Below are 20,710 nucleotides of genomic sequence, written 5' to 3'. Positions count from 1 at the left end.
TCAATGTTGCGTGAGTACATGCAAAATGAAGGATAGCGTGATGCGGGACCAACACATGAGGATGGCAACGGTAACAGACCGCCAGGCACGGGATGATAATCATAAATGGAAACTCACATGATGGACAAAGAGAGAGATATTAAGGACAGTAAAACTGGACCCTTTTCTAGCCCTCTCCCGCACTCGGCAATTTTGGCCGTCAGATATTGTGTGCAGATCGTTTCCCACCGTCCGATCGCTGGATCACCCAGTAGTTACTCGCTAAATGGGCTGGCAGTCCTTAGGGTGGCTACTCCGGTGGAAAAAACGGTGCGACGTGGTTAACTGGCCTGTGCGGGGGGCTGGCTCCCGCACGAAGCCCATCGAGCAAATATCGCGACGATTGGGGATGCAACGCTCCCACTTCGCCGCTACTGATCGGTGACAGAGAGAGAAAGAGGGGATCTAGGCGTTTGCGATGCGGAGGATCCAATCGACTTCTCCGGCGCTCGATGCAGAGGATCGGTCTTCTTCGGCGCTCGGTGCAGAGGATCAGTGACAGAGGGGGTATCCAGCGTTTCCGATGCAGCCGACGAGGAGGATCCAATCAACGCGCGCACGCGGGCGACGCGGGCGATCGATCTACTGAAGCGATCCAGCCATGTCGCACGCCCTTCACGCCGGTTGTATCCCGCCGGACTCTTCTACTCCTATCCGTGGGGCATGACAACTACTGTTGGTGAGATCCTGTGCAACGCCCCCCTACTACCTCCCTTAAACACGATACCTGCCCTCTACCCCTTCATGCCCTCTGCTTGATGTTGCTGATCCATTGTGAACCATATTAGTTAAGAGCGGACTAGATTGAAGTTCTTTAGCAGGAGGTCAAAATTGACATAGTAATAGATCTTCAGATTTATGTAGATTATTAGTTTATTACTGGCAAGCAAGTTAAATCGCCAAATGGTGGTATTAGTTATATAGCAGCTACACAAACGATCATCTAATATTCCGGTTGTCGAATCATGAGCTATTCCAAGCCGGCTTGATTATTGCCATTTTCTACTTTTAAGGTTATCTTGTGACATGTTAATTATCAAGCCAATCCAATTCCATTACTTCTTGCAATGCTGGATATATAGGCATGTAGCAATGATATATCTGTCCAGTATGAAAGATCTTATTGTATGGACCAGTAGAGAGTTTTACTTGTGGCCGTATGATCTGATTGCATTTATTTAGTACCCAGTTCATCCTTCCGGTAAGAAAAACTAAACTTCATCTGAATATCATGTTGTACCTGTTAAGTTCCACTCTTAGGAAATGTGTTATCCATATGGAAGTGGTCTTCAGGTGTCATTAATATGAAAACACATGTTGTTCCCATGCACTTTTAATTTGTCTCCTATCTGACCAAATAGTATCTACTGTTTGTTCAGATATTGCAAATAAGAAAGGATGTTGAATGATTGCTACTCCATGGCATGCTTTATTGTGGCCTTTTTTATCAGCTCGGATAATTTGTGGTAGATTTGGATTTAATATGATGGTAAGAACTTACTTCGCCAATGATTGTCGACAGATATATTCTACTTATGATTTGAGAACTGAATTTAGTGAACACTTGCTGGCGAGCTTACCATTCCATCACATCAAGACAAATATTGCCTCATATTGATGCAACTTCCAACGCCTTTTTCCAATTTCTGGTAAGTAGCTCCAGCCTCCATGGCATCTGATGTACTCCTGCTTGAAAGGATTGTAAGAGTGTTTTGTTCCCGGATAAGATCTGTCAAGTTTCAGTTCTTGGACTTCTTTTCATGGGTTTTGCTGGTGCTACAAGCTTTCATCAAGGTCAATGCTCATGGAGGTGACGTCAATGCTGTCTTGAAAAAAATCGAACCATGCAGGAAGACTGTATCTTTTTTGAGGATCAGGAAGACTGCATCTAATCTTTATAGAGAATAATGAAAGGCCAAGCCCATGTCCAGAAAACATAGCACAACAACGATTAAGACAAAGCTCTATGTTAATTTTTGCCAACTTCGGCCCCATTGCACACCGAGGAACAGCAACACAAGAAGAAGAAAAAAAATCAGTGCGAAATGTAATAAAACTAATGGGTTAGTTACCTTGATTTATGGGGACTGATAAGGATACACTTGCAGTAGATTATGTCACATAAATTATGTGTTGTGTATAATTTCAAACCTCTATGATGCTCCCTTGGGTTAGAGGTTTGGGCTGAAGATAAGCAAGTTACTTGATTAATGTGCAAGAAAGTATTCCATCATTCACTTAGCCATTTCGAAAAACAAAATTCCCTTAGCCTGATAGCACATTATCTTGCTGAAGTTTTTTCTATGCTTTCCAATGGGTGAATGTCCAATTTGAAATATCCCATGTTTTCAACGGGTGAATGCCACATTCTGTCTGGTGCTGCTTCTATGCATTAACATCTTTCTTGAAATAGGTTGGGTCTATTATTAACATAGATTTTCTATCATTATTTTGTATCACTGAGTAATATATAGATGACTATGTGGGAGAAAAATCACTTACATCTTTGCTGCTACCATATATTTGTAGAACTTTTTCCATATTTATTATAAAAATAGATGGGTGCAGCAACGCGCACCATCAATGATCCAGTAACACGTAACTACTAATACAAAACCTCAACCTTAGGATGGACTACTCCCGCATCATCATAGGAGCGGCACGGGATGATGGAGAGCTTGATGAAGATCAATTCACCCCTTGGGCGGGGTGCGGAAAAGAGATAAAATGAAGTTCGCATCGGATCAGGCAGTGGCGGAGGAGGAAAACTTAGGATAAACATATGCCAGGTGTTTTTGAGCTTATATAGAGGCAGGGCTCCGGGAGCAGTGTAGAAAATGTCCAGGAGCCTTACGCCTGCACGTCACGCGGCCAACACTATGACGCATGGTGGGGCAGTGTAGTTCTGGTGGGCCCCTCCAGGTGGGCTTATGGCCCGGTGGCTCTTTTGGCTTGAAACTTTGCATCATACTTTTATTTGATTTTTTGGGCTCCAGAAAATTTTATTTATGCAAATTCCAAAAAGAGGCAAGAAACATCAGTCGGGATTGGGTTTTGGATTAGTAGTTTAGTTCAATATAGTGATAGAAATGATGCCAAAGTGAGGCAATCAATATAAATACAACATGAAACAAGTAAAAATTATAGATACGTTTAACACATGTAAAGAACCACCAACAAAGTGCTTCAGAATAGAGGCAGGTGCCTTCACAGATTTTTCTTATGTGCATATGTTTGTTTCCATGTCACAACAATAGCTTCCTATCTATTTTTTGTGAAAAGATCCGAATCTGTTATGAAAGTATACCAAAAAAAACAAAGCACCTCAAATATAATAAATATTACATTGAAGTCCCTGGACCGCCGAATGACCACTACCGCCGCCAAAGAGTCGTTGACACGCTGCTATCGCCAGAGCCGGCTTGTTGTGGATGACAACCGAGGAATCTTCATGCACATACCCTAAGGATCAACAATATGGAGCCACAGTTGTTGCCATTGAATCCTTAAATAGATCTGAAGCAGCTGACATCAAATCTCGCCATTACGCACACGACAAGAAATCCTAACCTCAGCACGCCTAGGAGATGGCAAGAATCTACGTTGGAGCTCCGTCGAGGATGTTCGGGTGGATGAACTCAAGGATGGTCGAACCCTAAAGGACAAACTTGAAGAAGAAGTGTCGCCATCTACCCAAGCGCCGCATATGCGAGGACTAGAAAACCCTAAGCTAAACTACTAGGCTGCGAGCGAAGGCACGGGGATTCCCCTAGTCATGGAGGGGTTAATCCACGGACTCGCCAGCAAAACTTGGAGGGAACGAGTTTGCCATAGCTGCCGAGGGGGGAAGGAAAGGAAATGCTTTGTTGCACACTTTTGCTTCGATAGACCCCCCCCCCCTCCCCCTAAACACAAAGACGGCTCAGATTAACCCATACCTCTTCATAATAAAGGGCATGATGATCATATTTCACTATATAGTTTTTTTCAGAATCATTTCGTTGTATACGTATACGTCGTACTCTTGCCGCGCTCACAAGAAAATGCGTCCCATCATCTCTTTTTTCTCTGAATTTAAATCACAAAAAATTCTGAGAGTGCCAAGATTCAAGCCAGCAACTTATAGTTCACAATGCGTTGCCATAATCAACTTGTCAACATCACTTAACGTGATACAAGTGTACTCCCTTCGTCCGGAAATACTTGTTTAAAAATGAATGTATTTAGATGTATTTAGTTCTAGATATGTCCATTTGTATCCATTTCCACGACAAGTATTTTCGGACGGATGGAGTATTTCTTATTCTTTTCTTTTTCTTATTTTCTTCTTTCCTTCTTTCCTTTTTCTTGCTCTTTTTTCACGTGTTTTCGAGCGGTTTCGTTCTGGATTTATTTTCCTTTTCCTTTTTCCTTTTTTGTTTTCCTTTCTTTTTTGGTTCATTTTTTATTTTCCTTTTTCTCTTGCAATGTGTAAACTTTTTTTGATTTTGTTTTTTTCCGAAATGAATCAACTTTTATTAAAAAATCGAACATTTTGTCAAACTTGGTGAACTTTTTCCAAAATTGAGAACTCCAAATTCATAAAAAAATATTGATGAACGTCTTTTCAAAATGGCAAAATGGATGATTTTTTTTCAAAATCGATGAACCTTTTTCTCAAAATTGATGAACTTTCTTCAAAATGAATGCATTTTTTAAAGTAGATGAACTTTGTTTTTCAAAATTGATGGACTCTTTTCAAAATCGACAAACTTTTTCAAATCCTTAAAAAAATTCTCCAAAATCCATGAAATTTTTCTCAATTCATGGTGTTTTTCATTTTGTGAACATTTTGCAAATCCACGAATATTTTTTCAAATACATGAACTTCTCCAAAAAGATGATCCTTTTTAAATTCAACGATCAAAGGTCAAAGATGTCCATGCTCAACTTGTCATCCAGGTCAATCATGAAGAAGGTTTTTTTGGTCGAACCAGGAAGAAGCGGTCAGGCGTATGGTCATGACGAGCGACAGCTGATCGCTTGTGTAGTTGGGCCGACCTATGAAAGGTGGCATGCGAGTGCTGCCTAGGAGCTCCCGCTGTACAGGGAGTAGCTTGACATACTTTGTTTTTTTATATTTCAATTTTTTCTTTTTGAATGTTATTATGCTTTTTGAAATTTGTTCAAAATTAAAAAATGTATTCTTAAAATTGTTTGGAATACAAAAAATCAAGGTGGGCATTCGGTAGGAATCAAAAATTTGGTTTATACTATTCTTTTTTAATCTGTTTAGCAAAACTAAAACTAAAACTTTTCTGGCCTATCCGAACAATCTCGGTTGAACATGATATTTTTTGGAAATCTCAGGACTAGCCCCAACTTTGGTAAGCACAGAGGTAGGTGTGTCCATCGTAGTCACCCACACCAGGTTTGAATGATTTCCTACATCATATGCAAGTTGCGACATGTCCGAACATTTAACGACCATTTTTGACCCGGAAAACTCAAGAAAATACAAATTTTGTCGAAAACCAAAACAACTTTGCATGGTTCCTTAACTTGGTCATACAAGCCACGTGAAAAAATTGGGATCATTTCAAGGATGTCGAAAAAAACATGCTATAAGATGAAGCCTTGTATTTTATTATTAAGGATTTTTTTCATTTATGGCACTAGTTGTATCTCACTACTCAGTTTTGCCATTAGAAATTACAACTGCTCAAAAAATGCCATCACTCTGTGAGATGTTTTCTCAAAAATACCATTAGATATCTCAAAAATGCCAACGTTCCATTAGATGTTTGCTCAGAAATGTCATTAGACATCATTATTGTCAGGTCAAACTAGTTGACCATGTTATATGACAAAAATAACCCTGTACCCACATGTGAGCTCTCTCTATCTCACAATTATAAGTGTGAACCCCACTTGTTTGGAGTAAGTAAGCGAATAATTTTAGAGAAAATAAGAACGTTGTTGGGATCAAGTGGGACCCACACATTATTGTAGTGAGATAGAGGGAGAACTGACATGTTGGTCTATAGGTATTTTGGTCATTATGACATGGCAAACGTGATTTGAGCTAACAATCATGGTGTCGAGTGGCATTTTTGAGCATGCACCTAACGAAGCGGTGGCATTTTTGAGCAGTTGAAATTCCTAGTGGCAAAACTGGCATAAATGATAAAAACCCTTATTAATATTTGTATTTCAATGTTTGTACATTTTTTTACAATTGCGGCCATTTCAATGTTTGTACAAGTTTCTAGAATGCAAATATTTTAATTTATGAACAAAATTTGAAAAGCAAACTTTTAAAAGAATGGAAATTTTTTTAAAAGCGAGCATTTTTTTAAAAAGGAAAAATAAATTAAAAGGGAAAAAACTATCAGCAAAAAAGAGAAAGAAATAGTGGAAAAAGTCTGTTGTGCTACAGTAAACTGGTCAGTAAAGGATAGTTCTAGTAGGTTGTGTTTTTGTCGTTAGACATTGAAGCTTATCAGCTCGTGTACCTAGCGACGAGCGATCGGTAGTGAGAGTTACAAGGTTCGATCCCTCGCACTGCCATTTTATTTTTGATATATTTTCCCTGTTTTCGCATGCGATAATGGGCGGGCCCAGTCGAGCAGCATACTGTGCGTGGCGCCATCTATATGACTACTTCCCAAACGGGGAACCCTATTTGCTGCCCGTGGGTGTCAAACCGTCGCAGCTCCTTTGAAGCGAATCGAGCGACCGACACGATAAGAGTCGGCCCACTTTGAACGAGCAACCGGGTTTGGGAACCATTTAAAAGGTTCCCTGAGCATTTTTCATTTTTTTTCTTCATTTTTTTATTTTTTTTGTTTTTCTTTCTGCTTATTTCTTCCTTTTCTTTTATTTTCTTCTTACCTTATTTTATTTTTATTTTTGTTTCCTTTTTATTTTCCATAAATTAGAAAAATTCGAAAAATGATTGAAATTCCAATTTTTCTTCACATATTCGAAAATTGTTCATGTTTTTCAAATGTATTTATGTTTCAAAAAGAGTTCAGAATTCCAAATTCCAATAAAAGTTCAAAATTCCAATTTTTTCCTTTTCCAAAAAATATTCATGTTAAAAATAGTTCACCGTACATTGGGAAAATGTTCACTGTGTATAAAAAGTGTTCATTGTGAGTACAAATTTTATTCAGCATGCATTTCAAAAAAAGAATCAGCATATATTTTCAAGAAAGTTCAGTTTTGTATTTGAAAAAATTCACCATGTACTAAGAAAATGTTCAGTGTGTATTTTAAATTCACTTTTTAAAAAATTGTTCACATTTAAGAAAAGAATATTCATTTTTTTAACAATTTTGAAACATTGTTGGCATTCTCAAGAAATTTTGTTCACATTGTTTTGTAAAAGTATTAAAAAAGACCCGGATCTGCAGCTCTAATTATAACTTTAAAATTTTTTTGAACACTATTATTACTTTAAAGTTAACGCTGCCTTTAAGTTGTCATCAGTCACTAGGTCGTTTGGTTAGCATCTATTGCACGCTTGGCCAGGCTCTTGGGAAATGGGCCGGCCTGTTTGCTCTTGGGAAATGGGCTGGCCTGTATTAATACATATACATCAGACTATCGTATAATTTGTGAAAAGTCTATATTACCCTTTGTACGTTTTGTGAGGGGGGTCTACTGAGGCGTGTCTCCATTCCTAATTGTGTGTTTAGCTTCCTAGCCGTATTAACAGTAACATAGTGACAAAAGGTTAAAAAGTAGAACAGCTGTTACACAAAGGCTCAAGTTATACCATAGCTGTACAAAAGTCACAATTACAAATGAATCATATGTATAGAAATAAATAAGATGTGAATTTCGACAATGGATGAAAAATCAGAGTATGCTAGCGGTGCCAGGACCTTTGTCTATACTAAAAAGCTCAATCCCCGGATAACTTGGGGACGAAGCTGTAGCAGAGCTCCAGAATGAGCACCAAACATCTATCAGGATCATGCATTGGCTAGAGAATACCAAGCTCTTACACCGACAATTGTAGGGTTTTCATCATGAATGATAAAAGATCTCTATTCCGATCCGCGCCTTCTGTTTGCCTTCTGTTTCTCCTTTGTCTCTGATGCTTTCTTCCTTCTGGCGATAACGCAGTCTTCCGGCCGGCATTGGTACAACGATTGATGAGGAGGAGCAGACGATCATCAAAAGGTTTGGTAAGATGAAACTCATGGGCACTAGCACCCATGGTTTATTGATATAGGAGAAGCATCCCTTGTGAGAAACCAGAAATTCGTCCCCGACGTGGCTCGAACCCTGGTTGCTGGAGACGTCACTGCGCTCTCTTGCCACTAGGCTACAGCCTAGTTCTCAAAAGGTTTGGTAAGAGCAGTGGGAATCTGATCATCAGAGCTCATCTTTAGGACAAGCTTTCACATGGGCTGCTTAAAACCCAGTGACGGTCCCAAAACCCAACAGAGGGAGAAAGACAGTGCAATTTGAATCTGTGATACTGCTGCTATGTGCACCTTTGCTGCTCATCCAAACCACTTCTCACTGTACAAGCAAAGTCTGAAAACGCAACTAGGAAACTCTGTCGGTCTCCTGGGCAGGTCGAGCCCTCTCTTCTTCGCAACGAAGATGGAGATCCTTGTACGCGTTTGCGCAGGCGGCGGCGAAGCTCTCCATCGCTTCGAAGAACCTGTTCATGCATGACTGCAAACCCACTTCAGAGGGCGGATCACCATCCCGCACGGCCTGCGCAGACAAGGACACGCCGCCCTGATTCGAAACGAGCACGAGCTTCTTATTCTGTGCCTCAAGGGCCTTGCGCATCGACGCTTCATCCCTCTCCATCACCCTAAGCTCCCTGTCCATGTCTCCGTTGGCCATCATGCCCTGCCTCCACTCTAGCCTGTGCTTCTCCCACAGGTGCAGAACCTGGGAGGCAAGAGCCTGCATGGCGTCTACCACCTTCGTCTCCGGTATCCTCGCGATTCCGGTCGCCCAGTTATTACAGATGATGAAGATGGGGGGTGCTCCCAGGCGCCCCGGGGAGAACGGGGGAGTGCCGTCGTCGGTCACTTCAGGCACGTAGTCAATTCCCTTCTTCAGCCAGTCGTTTATAGTGCCAATGTAGCTCGTTTGCGCGTTAACCCATGCGGCGAAACTGGCAACCAAATCCAGCAACTCAAGCTCCAGGTGCTTGATTAAGTCGATATGGGCTTCACTGAATCTTGCAGCTGCGACAGTGGAGTCGATGCTTTTAGCTTGCGACAAGGCATGGCACTGGATTTTATGGCATTCTGACATGGCATGCCACATTTGCATCAACCTGAAATGCACCAGAGTTAAACATACAAACAGCAAAGTGACACAAGGTGCCAACATAGTGATGCATGATAGGAGCTTCTGTGTCTTGAAAAGTACTACTTGATACTGAAAATAACTTGAAGCCCAATACATCTTCCGGGTCAAATGCCTAGTCGGGTCTTGAAATCATCTCATTGGATCTGACAGCTTACCAGGATACCCAAAATTTTACGACGTAACAAACTGCGGTGCTTCAACAGAGGAAATAATCCGGTTATTGCTAGTGACATGTTTGAAGCCACAGAACCAGAAAGATTATTGTCTGATTAATTTAATGACTTCCCATTTATGATTGTTCATGGATGCCCGGAATGAAAAATACTTTGTATACCAACAAATGTGTGCTAACTGTGTACTAGAGAATGATCTAACATCTCGGTTGCCTGCTGACCCAACGCTACAATTTATCCACTCAATTCATTTAAAAAAATGTATGCATTGTGAGCATTCATCTGGAAATTATTGTTATTTTCGGAAAGAGATGCATAGCATACTACATACCCTTGAATCAGCTCATTTGTTTGCGGCCATAATTCTTCATCTCTCAGCTTATTGATCTTCTTTGAGATAGTGTTGACAACCTGAATGGCAACACTCATTTTTGTCGATAGCTTCCTGGTATAAGTTTCAATTGCCTCAAGTTTATGAGCCTCAGCACCTCTCTCATAAAGAACTTTTAGTTCCTCACATTTTTTACCATACAGCACCCTCATCTTCTCCTCGGTCTATAATAAACAGAAGTACATGAGTATAACCAACACAAGACAAAAAGGATAGAGAGAAATCAAGTACTTTTAAGTTTTTACTATGAATAAATAAACCCAATTAAGTAAAATACTTGTGCAAAGAGAGCCTTGGCTCAGTGGTTGGGTATGCGGTTATGCAGCCTAACGACCCGAGTTCAATTCCTAGAATTGACAGCTGATGCACAAGGGTTTTCCCCTGTTTATTGAGGATCAAGTTTGGTGTGTGATGGAATCACGCATCAAGAAATATCTTGATACTCATTTAAAAAAAATTCTGAGGACCATATTTATCTTGGTACTCATACTAAAATGGCCGTATGCATCCCTAGTTGGTGCAGAGGCCGGGAAGTGAAATTCTCTCCCATTTTAAAAAAAAAGTAAAATACTTGTACTACATGGCAAGGAAAGCAAAGGAACAGTGATGCCAAAGCATTTGAAACATAAACCCCTCCAGAATAAATAGAACAATAAAAACGATGGTTCCTTCAGAAGGCAGTTATCTAAATGGTACTCTTCACTAGCTTCAGAAGGAGTAAAAAAGATTAAAAAAGAAATGGTTGTGTAAATTGTTGAAACAGAAAAATGAGCAGTCTACAACTACTAGGAAACTTTATATAAAGCTAAAATGGAGTTATTCATAGCGTAAAACTCCCAATTGTCTATAACTGACTACCTGCAATATTTGTGAGCATACTCGACAGCTAGTAGCTGACATTCAAGTTTGTTAAACATAGTACTATATCGCTACTCAAGAATCTTACAACCGAGTCATCTTGGATCATATTAAGCAAGTAGCAAAGCTAATGAATGTTCAACATCACACACATAAAGACAAAATTGCACACGGATAATATCATTCAACTAGTAGAAACTAAAACGAAGGTAGTAAAGCATGCTCAGAACCTTGAGTTCTTCAAGAAGCTTCTCCTCCCACATGTAGAGCTTCTGCAATGTCGAAGAAAGGTTGCCATGTTCTGTAGCTTTGTCCTCCACAAACTGCACGAACTCCTCGCCGACCGAAGGCCGGCCACAGATTATCATCGATGAGGATACTACAGACAGAAGCAATTGAGTTAGCCAAAATTCCTATTTTCATCAGATGGCCATCAAAAGATGGAAACTCTGGAGAATGCTTCATAATCATAGATAAACCTTTCAGCCCTGAGGTCTTGGGGTGGTAAGGCATCTTCCCAACCTCGAGCACCTTGGATACATTGGCTGCAGAGTTTGCGGCATGCTCGAACTGCGACCTGATCTCCCTTGCCACCTCAATATCATCGTTGTAGGACTTCCCGGGAACCGCAGCAGCGGCATCTGAATGTCCTTCCACCACACTCTTCTCCACTACATGGACATGATGAACCATGCTGCTTGCCTCCGACGACTTGGACTCCCTGTGCGGCTCCTCGCCGGCACTGCTCCTCCCTTCGTCCTTGGAGAGCCCAGGTCTGTCGGCTTCACTGTCGTGGTTGCCATTGCTGCGTGCTTCCTTGACGACCTCTTCTTCCACTTTGGCATTCTCCAATTCCGGGATTTCGCCCCCCTCCTGCGCCACCTTGGAGGTCCGGCTAGGGGTATGGGCCGCCACGGCGGCCGGCTCCTCTTGGTAGTAAGTTTCAACTGACTCAAACGGGTTAAAGAAGTCCCAGCTCGACACCTGCGGTGGCGCCGGCGCAGCCCCATCGACAGAGGAGGCTGCCGTCTCATGGAAGCCGCCGTAGTAAGATCCGGGCAGCGGTGGCCCAGAGGCAGCATTGCCCGGGTAGTAATGGACGGTGGCATTGGTGGCTTGGGTGCGGTGCTCGTATGACACAGACAGCGGCGGCGGCTGGCTGCGGGCATAGGTGATGTTGAAGAAACCATGTCCATAGGCGTCAATGTCGGGCCCGTACCCATACGCTTGGCCGGGGACGTAACTGTAGAGCGGCGGAGCGTATCCGGAAACGAAAGGCGGAGGCACCTGCTGCGGTGGCGGTGGCGCGGACGGGAGGGGCTCGAGGCGGGGGGCATGCGGGTCGGCCTCGTCGTCGTCGGACGGGAAGCTGATGTGCGCGCCGTCGGGGCCGTCTTCGTCGTCCGAGTGGAAGCAAATGTGGCCGCCGTCGTCGTCATCGGCCTTGTTGTCGGGCGCGTCGGCAGCGGGGAGCGGGTCCCCCTTCCGGCGCTCAGGGAGGCGCGGCGGCAGCGCCGGTGGCTCGGGCGGAGGCGGCGGCGGCAGTAGGAGGAAGTCGTGCAGCGCGGCGCCGGCGGCCTTGAGCGAGGCGGCGTAGGCGCGGTGGGCGTCGGCGAGGGCGTAGCGGTGGCGAATGGCGTCCGCCAGCAGCGCGGAGCGGTCCCGGCAGAGCGCGACCGCCGCGTCCTGATCCCCACGGGGCGGCTTGGAGTGGCCGCACCCCATGGCAGCACCCAGCCACCAAGCAGCAGCAGCAGCAGAGCGCAAAACAGTTTCGAAAGTTAACGTTGGTGTAGGGATGGGATGCAGGTGGGGTGGGGTGGGATAGGATTCGGCGACTGCTGCGGATCTAGAGCAGAGCAGGTCGGGCGGGAGTCTGCTCCTTTCCTTTTGGGCAGATAGCGACCGTGCGTGCGCGAGGGATGCCCCGCCGCGGCGGCCCCTTCCGCAGTCCAGTCCAGTCCAGTCGAGTCGAGTCCAGTGGGTGGGAGGAAGGGAGGCGGAAGAGCCGGAGTGGGGGACAGGACACCCGTGCCGTACGTGGCGGCGTGGAGGGCTTTTCGGCTTTGCTCCGGTGGGAGTGGGACAGAGCCACTCGCCAGGCCACTCACGGGGCACGGGCTCACGGTGACGGTGAGCAAACCTGGTCGAGTTTTGGAAGGATCCATGCATATGAATCCATCATCTGTTCATCATGATGCACGGTGAGTCGTGATTTCGTGATGACTTCGCTGGTAAAAAAAAGGGAAAGTTGGCTACTTTTGCGTTTGTCAATCTTGTAGCCTCCGACGGGACAAGCGCTGCATGCCAAGATTCCACGTCAAAAGTGTATTTTTTTACGTCTACATTGTACCGTACTTTTGGCTTTTTTGCACGTGACACGAGTACCACACCATGTACTGCCCGGCAACTGGCATTGGCATGAGCAAAACTACAAAATGCCAGCTGTGTCCCAAAAGAAACTAGTACACCCTCAATGCATAAGGCACCTCCGAGGACAACCCGTAAATTTCCTATCGCATAATAGAGGGAGTCTGTCCGCGGATATGAACATGAGAGTCTGTCATTCAAAACTAGCCACATAAATTGCGGACTCTTTTTTAACAAAACGGATGGAACTCATGCAAACACGGTCGGATTTTATACAAACATAATGGATTCCATACAAACCGGACGAAAGCGGTTACATTTTAGACATATTTTAATTAAAAAGGTAAAATTATGTACATGTACAGTCGTGCAGAGCTCCACCCTCACGACATGTATACTCTACACTAGTCTACGGCCGGCCGCGATGGATACCTTTGTCTTCCCAATGTCCGGCAGCCCGCCCGAGGCATATTCTTCCCTCGTTTCTTCCCTATGTCCGGCCAACGGCGAATCTACTGGGGGGCTTTAACAGACTCGAGCCCCCCCTCCAGCGACGCAATTTTTTTACTACTACTCTTAATGGCCCAGCCCAGCTAAATATTGGACTTCAGCCCAGCCGGACTCCACATGTTCGCTCGCACCAGGCAACCTCGTTCGTTCTAGAGAGAGAGACGGAGGCAGAGACCACCCGCTCGTGAGCCGCCTCCACCCGCTATGTCTCTTGTGCCCTAGTCACCGCCGGCCGCCGGAATCTCTTCATCGCGTGCTCATCTCAACCAACCCCAGTCTCCAACGACGGTGCTCATCCCCGACGGCTGCTCATCCCCGACGGCTGCTCATCCCCTCCCCAACACCGTGCCCGGTGGCATCCTCGTCTGATCCGGCGGCAACGGCGAGGCCGTGGATTTGGGGGCTTGGTCAGCCTCTTGCTCGCCGACGATCAGCATCTGGTCAACGTGTCGAGGCTCCGGCATAGTTCGGCCGGTGCCGCCGCTGCTGCTCTGCTCTGAAAGTCTGAAGGTTGATTCACTTGATTAAATTTCAGCTTTTCAAATTTTTAGACTTAGGTAGCTGCCTAACTATATACTGTAGTAAATTGTTTAGCTACCAATTGATTACTGATTCATAGTAGATGTACAGTGGCTGTTGGTGGTGGTTGTTAACATCCTAAAATTAATCCATGTATCCATCTTTATTCTTGTTTGTAGAAATGAAAAGAAAGAGGACCTTGCACAGTTGGTTTGCAAGCAATTCAAACGCATCCCCCATTGTTCCTGAACCCAATACTCCCCCAACTGATGTTCTTGTTCAACCAGCCCCAGTTGAGAACTTAATTCACTCAACTCCAACAAATGAGAGCACTAATCCCTCTACCAATGTCGATGAGAGCACTATCCCCCCTACAACAAATGAGAGTATTGATCCCCCAGCCGATGAGACCACTACCCCTCGCACAAATGAGAGTACCAATCCCCCAACTAATGAGAGCACAAACCAACCACCAAGGCATCATATACTAGAATTCCATCCGAGTCAGATTTTTGGTGATCCGGCTGATCGAATTGTTGGGGAACGTTGCAGAAAATTAAAATTTTTCCTACGGTTTCACCAAGATCCATCTATGAGTTCATCTAAGCAACGAGTCTAGGGAGAGAGTTTGCATCTACATACCACTTGTAGATCGCGTGCGGAAGCTTGCAAGGTGATGATGTAGTCGTACTCGACGTGATCCAAATCACCGATGACCTGCGCCGAACGGACGGCACCTCCGCGTTCAACACACGTACGGAACATCCACGTCTCCTCCTTCTTGATCCAGCAAGGAAGGGAGGAGAGGTTGAGGGAGATGGCACCAGCAGCAGCACGACGGCGTGGTGTTGGTGGAGCTGCAGTACTCCGGCAGAGCTTCGCTAAGCACTATGGAGGTGGAGGAGGTGTTGGGGAGGGAGAAGGAGGCAACCAAAGGCCAGGGCGTTCAGGTATGAAGTCCCTCCTCTTCCCCCACTATATATAGGGGTGCCAAGGGGGGGTGGCCGGCCCTAGGAGATCAAATCTCCTAGGGGGTGCGGCGGCCAAGGGGGGGTTTTCCCTCCCCCCAAGGCACCTAGGAGGTGCCTTACCCTCCTAGGACTCTTGCCCCCCTTGAACCCTAGGCGCATGGGCCTATGTGGGGCTGGTGCCCTTGGCCCATTAGGCCAAGGCGCACCCCCACACAGCCCATGTGGCCCCCCGGGACAGGTGGACCCACCCGGTGGACCCCCGGGACCCTTCCGGTGGTCCCGGTACAATACCGATAACCCCGAAACTTGTCCCGATGCCCGAAACAGGACTTCCCATATATAAATCTTTACCTCCGGACCATTCCGGAACTCCTCGTTACGTCCGGGATCTCATCCGGGACTCCGAACAACATTCGGGTTACTGCATATACATATCCCTATAACCCTAGCGTAACTGAACCTTAAGTGTGTAGACCCTACGGGTTCGGGAGACATGCAGACATGACCGAGACTCTCTCAGTCAATAACCATCAGCGGGATCTGGATACCCATGATGGCTCCCACATGCTCCTCGATGTTGTCATCGGATGAACCACTATGTCGAGGATTCGATCAAACCCTGTATGCAATTCCCTTTGTCAATCGGTACGTTACTTGCCCGAGACTCGATCGTCGGTATCCCAATACCTTGTTCAGTCTCGTTTCCGGCAAGTCACTTTACTCGTACCGTAATGCATGATCCCGTGTCCAACACCTTGGTCACATTGAGCTCAATATGATGATGCATTACCGAGTGGGCCCAGAGATACCTCTCCGTCATACGGAGTGACAAATCCCAGTCTCGATCCGTGTCACCCAACAGCTACTTTCGGAGATACCTGTAATGTACCTTTATAGTCACCCAGTTACGTTGTGACGTTTGGTACACCCAAGGAATTCTTACGGTATCCGGGAGTTACACGATCTCATGGTCGAAGGAAGAGATACTTGACACTTGCAAAGCTCTAGCAAAACGAACTACACGATCTTTTATGCTATGCTTAGGATTGGGTCTTGTCCATCACATCATTCTCCTAATGATGTGATCCCGTTATCAATGACATCCAATGTCCATGGTCAGGAAACCATGACTATCTGTTGATCACAACGAGCTGATCAACTAGAGGCTTACCAGGGACATTGTGTGGTCTAAGTATTCACACGTGTATTACGATTTCCGGATAATACAGTTATAGCATGAATAAAAGACAATTATCATGAACAATGAAATATAATAATACTTTTATTATTGCCTCTAGGGCATATTTCCAACAGTCTCCCACTTGCACTAGAGTCACTAATCTAGTTACATTGTGATGAATCGAACACCCATAGAGTTCTGGTGTTGATCATGTTTTGCACGCGAGAGAGGTTTAGTCAGCGGATCTGCGACATTCAGATCCGTGTGCACTTTGCAAATCTCTATGTCTCCATCTTGAACATTTTCACGGATGGAGTTGAAACGACGCTTGATGTGCCTGGTCTTCTTGTGAAACCTGGGCTCCTTTGCGAGGGCAATAGCTCCAGTGTTGTCACAGAAGAGTTTGATCGGCCCCGACGCATTGGGTATGACTCCTAGGTCGGTGATGAACTCATTCACCCAAATCGCTTCATGTGCTGCCTCCGAGGCTGCCATGTACTCCGCTTCACACGTAGATCCCGCCACGACGCTCTGCTTGCAGCTACACCAGCTTACTGCTCCACCATTCAACATATACACGTATCCGGTTTGTGACTTAGAGTCATCCGGATCTGAGTCGAAGCTAGCGTCGACGTAACCCTTTACGACGAGCTCTTCGTCTCCTCCATAAACGAGAAACATGTCCTTTGTCCTTTTCAGGTACTTCAGGATATTCTTGACCGCTGTCCAGTGTTCCTTGCCGGGATTACTTTGGTATCTTGCTACCAAACTTACGGCAAGGTTTACATCGGGTCTGGTACACAGCATGGCATACATAATAGATCCTATGGCTGAAGCATAGGGGATGACACTCATCTCTTCTTTATCTTTTGCCGTGGTCGGTGACTGAGCTGAGCTCAGTCTCATACCTTGTAACATAGGCAAGAACCCCTTCTTGGACTGATCCATTCTGAATCTCTTCAAAATCTTATCAAGGTATGTGCTTTGTGAAAGACCTATGAGGCGTCTCGATCTATCTCTATAGATCTTGATGCCTAATATATAAGCAGTTTCTCCAAGGTCCTTCATTGAAAAACACTTATTCAAGTAGGCCTTAATTCTGTCCAGAAATTCTATATTATTTCCCATCAGGAGTATGTCATCTACATATAATATGAGAAATGCTACAGAGCTCCCACTCACTTTCTTGTAAACGCAGGCTTCTCCATAAGTCTGCATAAACCCAAACGCTTTGATCATCTCATCAAAGCGAATGTTCCAACTCCGAGATGCTTGCACCAGTCCATAAATGGATCGCTGGAGCTTGCATACTTTGTTAGCGTTCCGAGGATCGACAAAACCTTCCGGCTGCATCATATACAGTTCTTCCTTAAGATGCCCGTTAAGGAATGCTGTTTTGACGTCCATCTGCCATATCTCATAATCATAGTATGCGGCAATTGCTAACATGATTCGGACGGACTTTAGCTTCGCTACGGGAGAGAATGTCTCGTCGTAGTCAATCCCTTGAACCTGTCGATAACCCTTAGCGACAAGTCGAGCTTTATAGATTACCATCCGCGTCCGTCTTCTTCTTAAAGATCCATTTGTTTTCTATCGCTCGCCGATCATCGGGCAAGTCTGTCAAAGTCCATACTTTGTTTTCATACATGGATTCTATCTCGGATTTCATGGCTTCAAGCCATTTGTTGGAATCCGGGCCCGCCATTGCTTCTTCATAGTTCGAAGGTTCATTGTTGTCTAACAACATGATTTCCAGGACAGGGTTGCCGTACCACTCTGGTGCGGAACGTGTCCTTGTGGACCTACGAAGTTCAGCAGTAACTTGATCCGAAGTACCTTGATCATTATCATGGTTTTCCTCTTCAGTTGGTGTGGGCATCACAGGAACGGTTTCCTGTGCTGCGTCACTATCCCGCTCAAGAGGTAGTACTTCATCGAGTTCTACTTTTCTCCCACTTACTTCTTTCGAGAGAAACTCTTTTTCCAGAAAGCATCCGTTCTTGGCAACAAAGATCTTGCCTTCGGATCTTAAGTAGAAGGTATACCCTACAGTTTCCTTAGGGTATCCTATGAATACGCATTTTTCCGACTTGGGTTCGAGCTTTTCAGGTTGAAGTTTCTTGACATAAGCTTCGCATCCCTAAACTTTTAGAAACGACAGCTTAGGTTTCTTTCCAAACCATAATTCATACGGTGTCGTCTCAACGGATTTAGACGGTGCCCTATTTAAAGTGAATGTAGCTGTCTCTAGAGCGTATCCCCAAAATGATAGCGGTAAATCGGTAAGAGACATCATAGACCGCACCATATCCAATAGAGTGCGATTACGACGTTCGGACACACCGTTTCGCTGAGGTGTTCCAGGCGGCGTGAGCTGTGAAACGATTCCACATTTCTTTAAGTGTGTACCAAATTCGTGACTTAAGTATTCTCCTCCACGATCTGATCGTAAGAATTTTATCTTTCGGTCACGTTGATTCTCCACCTCATTCTGAAATTCCTTGAACTTTTCAAAGGTCTCAGACTTGTGTTTCATTAAGTAGACATACCCATATCTACTCAAGTCATCTGTGAGGATAAGAACATAACGATATCCTCCGCGAGCCTCAACGCTCATTGGACCGCACACATCGGTATGTATGATTTCCAACAAGTTGGTTGCTCGCTCCATTGTTCCGGAGAACGGAGTCTTGGTCATTTTGCCTAAGAGGCATGGTTCGCACGTGTCAAACGATTCATAATCAAGAGACTCTAAAAGTCCATCGGCATGGAGCTTCTTCATGCGCTTGACACCAATGTGACCAAGGCGGCAGTGCCACAAGTATGTGGGACTATCGTTATCAACTTTAAATCTTTTGGCATCTACACTATGAACATGTGTAATATTACGCTCGAGATTCATTAAGAATAAACCATTGACCATCGGAGCATGACCATAAAACATATCTCTCATATAAATCGAACAACCATTATTCTCAGACTTAAATGAGTAGCCATCTCGTATTAAACGAGATCCAGATACAATGTTCATGCTCAAACTTGGCACTAAATAACAATTATTAAGGTTCAAAACTAATCCCGTAGGTAAATGTAGAGGCAGCATGCCGACGGTGATCACATCGACTCTGGAACCATTCCCGACGCGCATCGTCACCTCGTCCTTCGCCAGTCTCCGTTTATTCCGCAGCTCCTGCTGTGAGTTACAAATATGAGCAACAGCACCGGTATCAAATACCCAGGAGTTACTACGAGTACTGGTAAGGTACACGTCAATCACATGTATATCAAATATACCTTTGGTGTTGCCGGCCTTCTTATCCGCTAAGTATTTGGGGCAGTTCCGCTTCCAGTGACCCTTCCCCTTGCAATAAAAGCACTCAGTCTCAGGCTTGGGTCCATTCTTTGACTTCTTCCCGGTAACTGGCTTACCAGGCGCGGCAACATCTTTGCCGTCCTTCTTGAAGTTCTTCTTACCCTTGCCCTTCTTGAACTTAGTGGTCTTATTGACCATCAACACTTGATGTTCTTTCTTGATTTCAGCCTCTGCTGACTTCAGCATCGAGAACACTTCAGGAATGGTCTTTTCCATTCCCTGCATGTTGTAGTTCATCACAAAGCTCTTGTAGCTTGGTGGGAGCGACTGGAGGATTCTGTCAATGACCGCCTCATCTGGGAGGTTAATGTTCAGCTGGGTCATATGGTTGTGCAACCCAGACATCTTTAGGATGTGCTCACTGACAGAACTGTTTTCCTCCATCTTACAACTGTAGAACTTGTCAGAGACATCATATCTCTCGACCCGGGCATGAGCTTGAAAAACTAGTTTCAGCTCTTCGAACATCTCATATGCTCCGTGATGCTCAAAACGCTTTTGGAGCCCCGGTTCTAAGCTGTAAAGCATGCCGCACTGAACGAGGGAGTAATCATCAGCGCGAGACTGCCAAGCATTCATAATGTCTTGGTTCTCTGGGACGGGAGCGTCACCTAGCGGTCCTTCTAGGACATATTGTTTCCTGGCAGCTATGAGGATGATCCTCAGGTTCCGGACCCAGTCCGTATAGTTGCTGCCATCATCTTTCAGCTTGGTTTTCTCTAGGAACGCGTTGAAGTTCATGTTGACATTAGCGTTGGCCATAGATCTACAAGACATATTTGCAAAGGTTTTAGACTAAGTTCATGATAATAAAGTTCTAATCAAATTATGAACTCCCACTTAGATTAGACATCCCTTTAGTCATCTAAGTGTTACACGATCCGAGTCGACTAGCCCGTGTCCGATCATCACGTGAGACGGACTAGTCATCGTCGGTGAACATTTTCATGTTGATCGTATCTTCCATACGACTCGTGTTCGACCTTTCGGTCT

The 20,710-nt window shown here is 44.9% G+C and overlaps 1 protein-coding gene and 1 long non-coding RNA gene across 2 annotated transcripts; one reads left to right on the top strand and one right to left on the bottom strand.

The window, feature by feature from the left end:
• The first annotated feature begins 308 nt into the window (after window positions 1-308).
• LOC119330980 lies at window positions 309-2,241 on the top strand. The gene is made up of 2 exons (XR_005160350.1): window positions 309-718; window positions 1,562-2,241. It is a non-coding gene; the product is annotated as an uncharacterized LOC119330980 (long non-coding RNA).
• Window positions 2,242-7,778: 5,537 nt separating this feature from the next.
• LOC119330704 (protein ALTERED PHOSPHATE STARVATION RESPONSE 1-like) lies at window positions 7,779-12,706 on the bottom strand. Its single transcript, XM_037603826.1, has 4 exons — window positions 11,271-12,706; window positions 11,022-11,170; window positions 9,874-10,097; window positions 7,779-9,334 (listed from the first exon to the last, which is right to left on the bottom strand). The coding sequence occupies exons 1-4, from the start codon at window positions 12,514-12,516 to the stop codon at window positions 8,584-8,586; spliced, it is 2,370 nt and encodes a 789-aa protein (XP_037459723.1). The 5' UTR covers window positions 12,517-12,706; the 3' UTR covers window positions 7,779-8,583.
• Window positions 12,707-20,710: the final 8,004 nt, after the last annotated feature.

The sequence above is a fragment of the Triticum dicoccoides genome, chromosome 7A (genome assembly GCF_002162155.2).
Source record: "Triticum dicoccoides isolate Atlit2015 ecotype Zavitan chromosome 7A, WEW_v2.0, whole genome shotgun sequence".
NCBI lineage: Eukaryota > Viridiplantae > Streptophyta > Magnoliopsida > Poales > Poaceae > Triticum > Triticum dicoccoides.
This window is presented reverse-complemented; position numbering and strand designations above follow the sequence as displayed.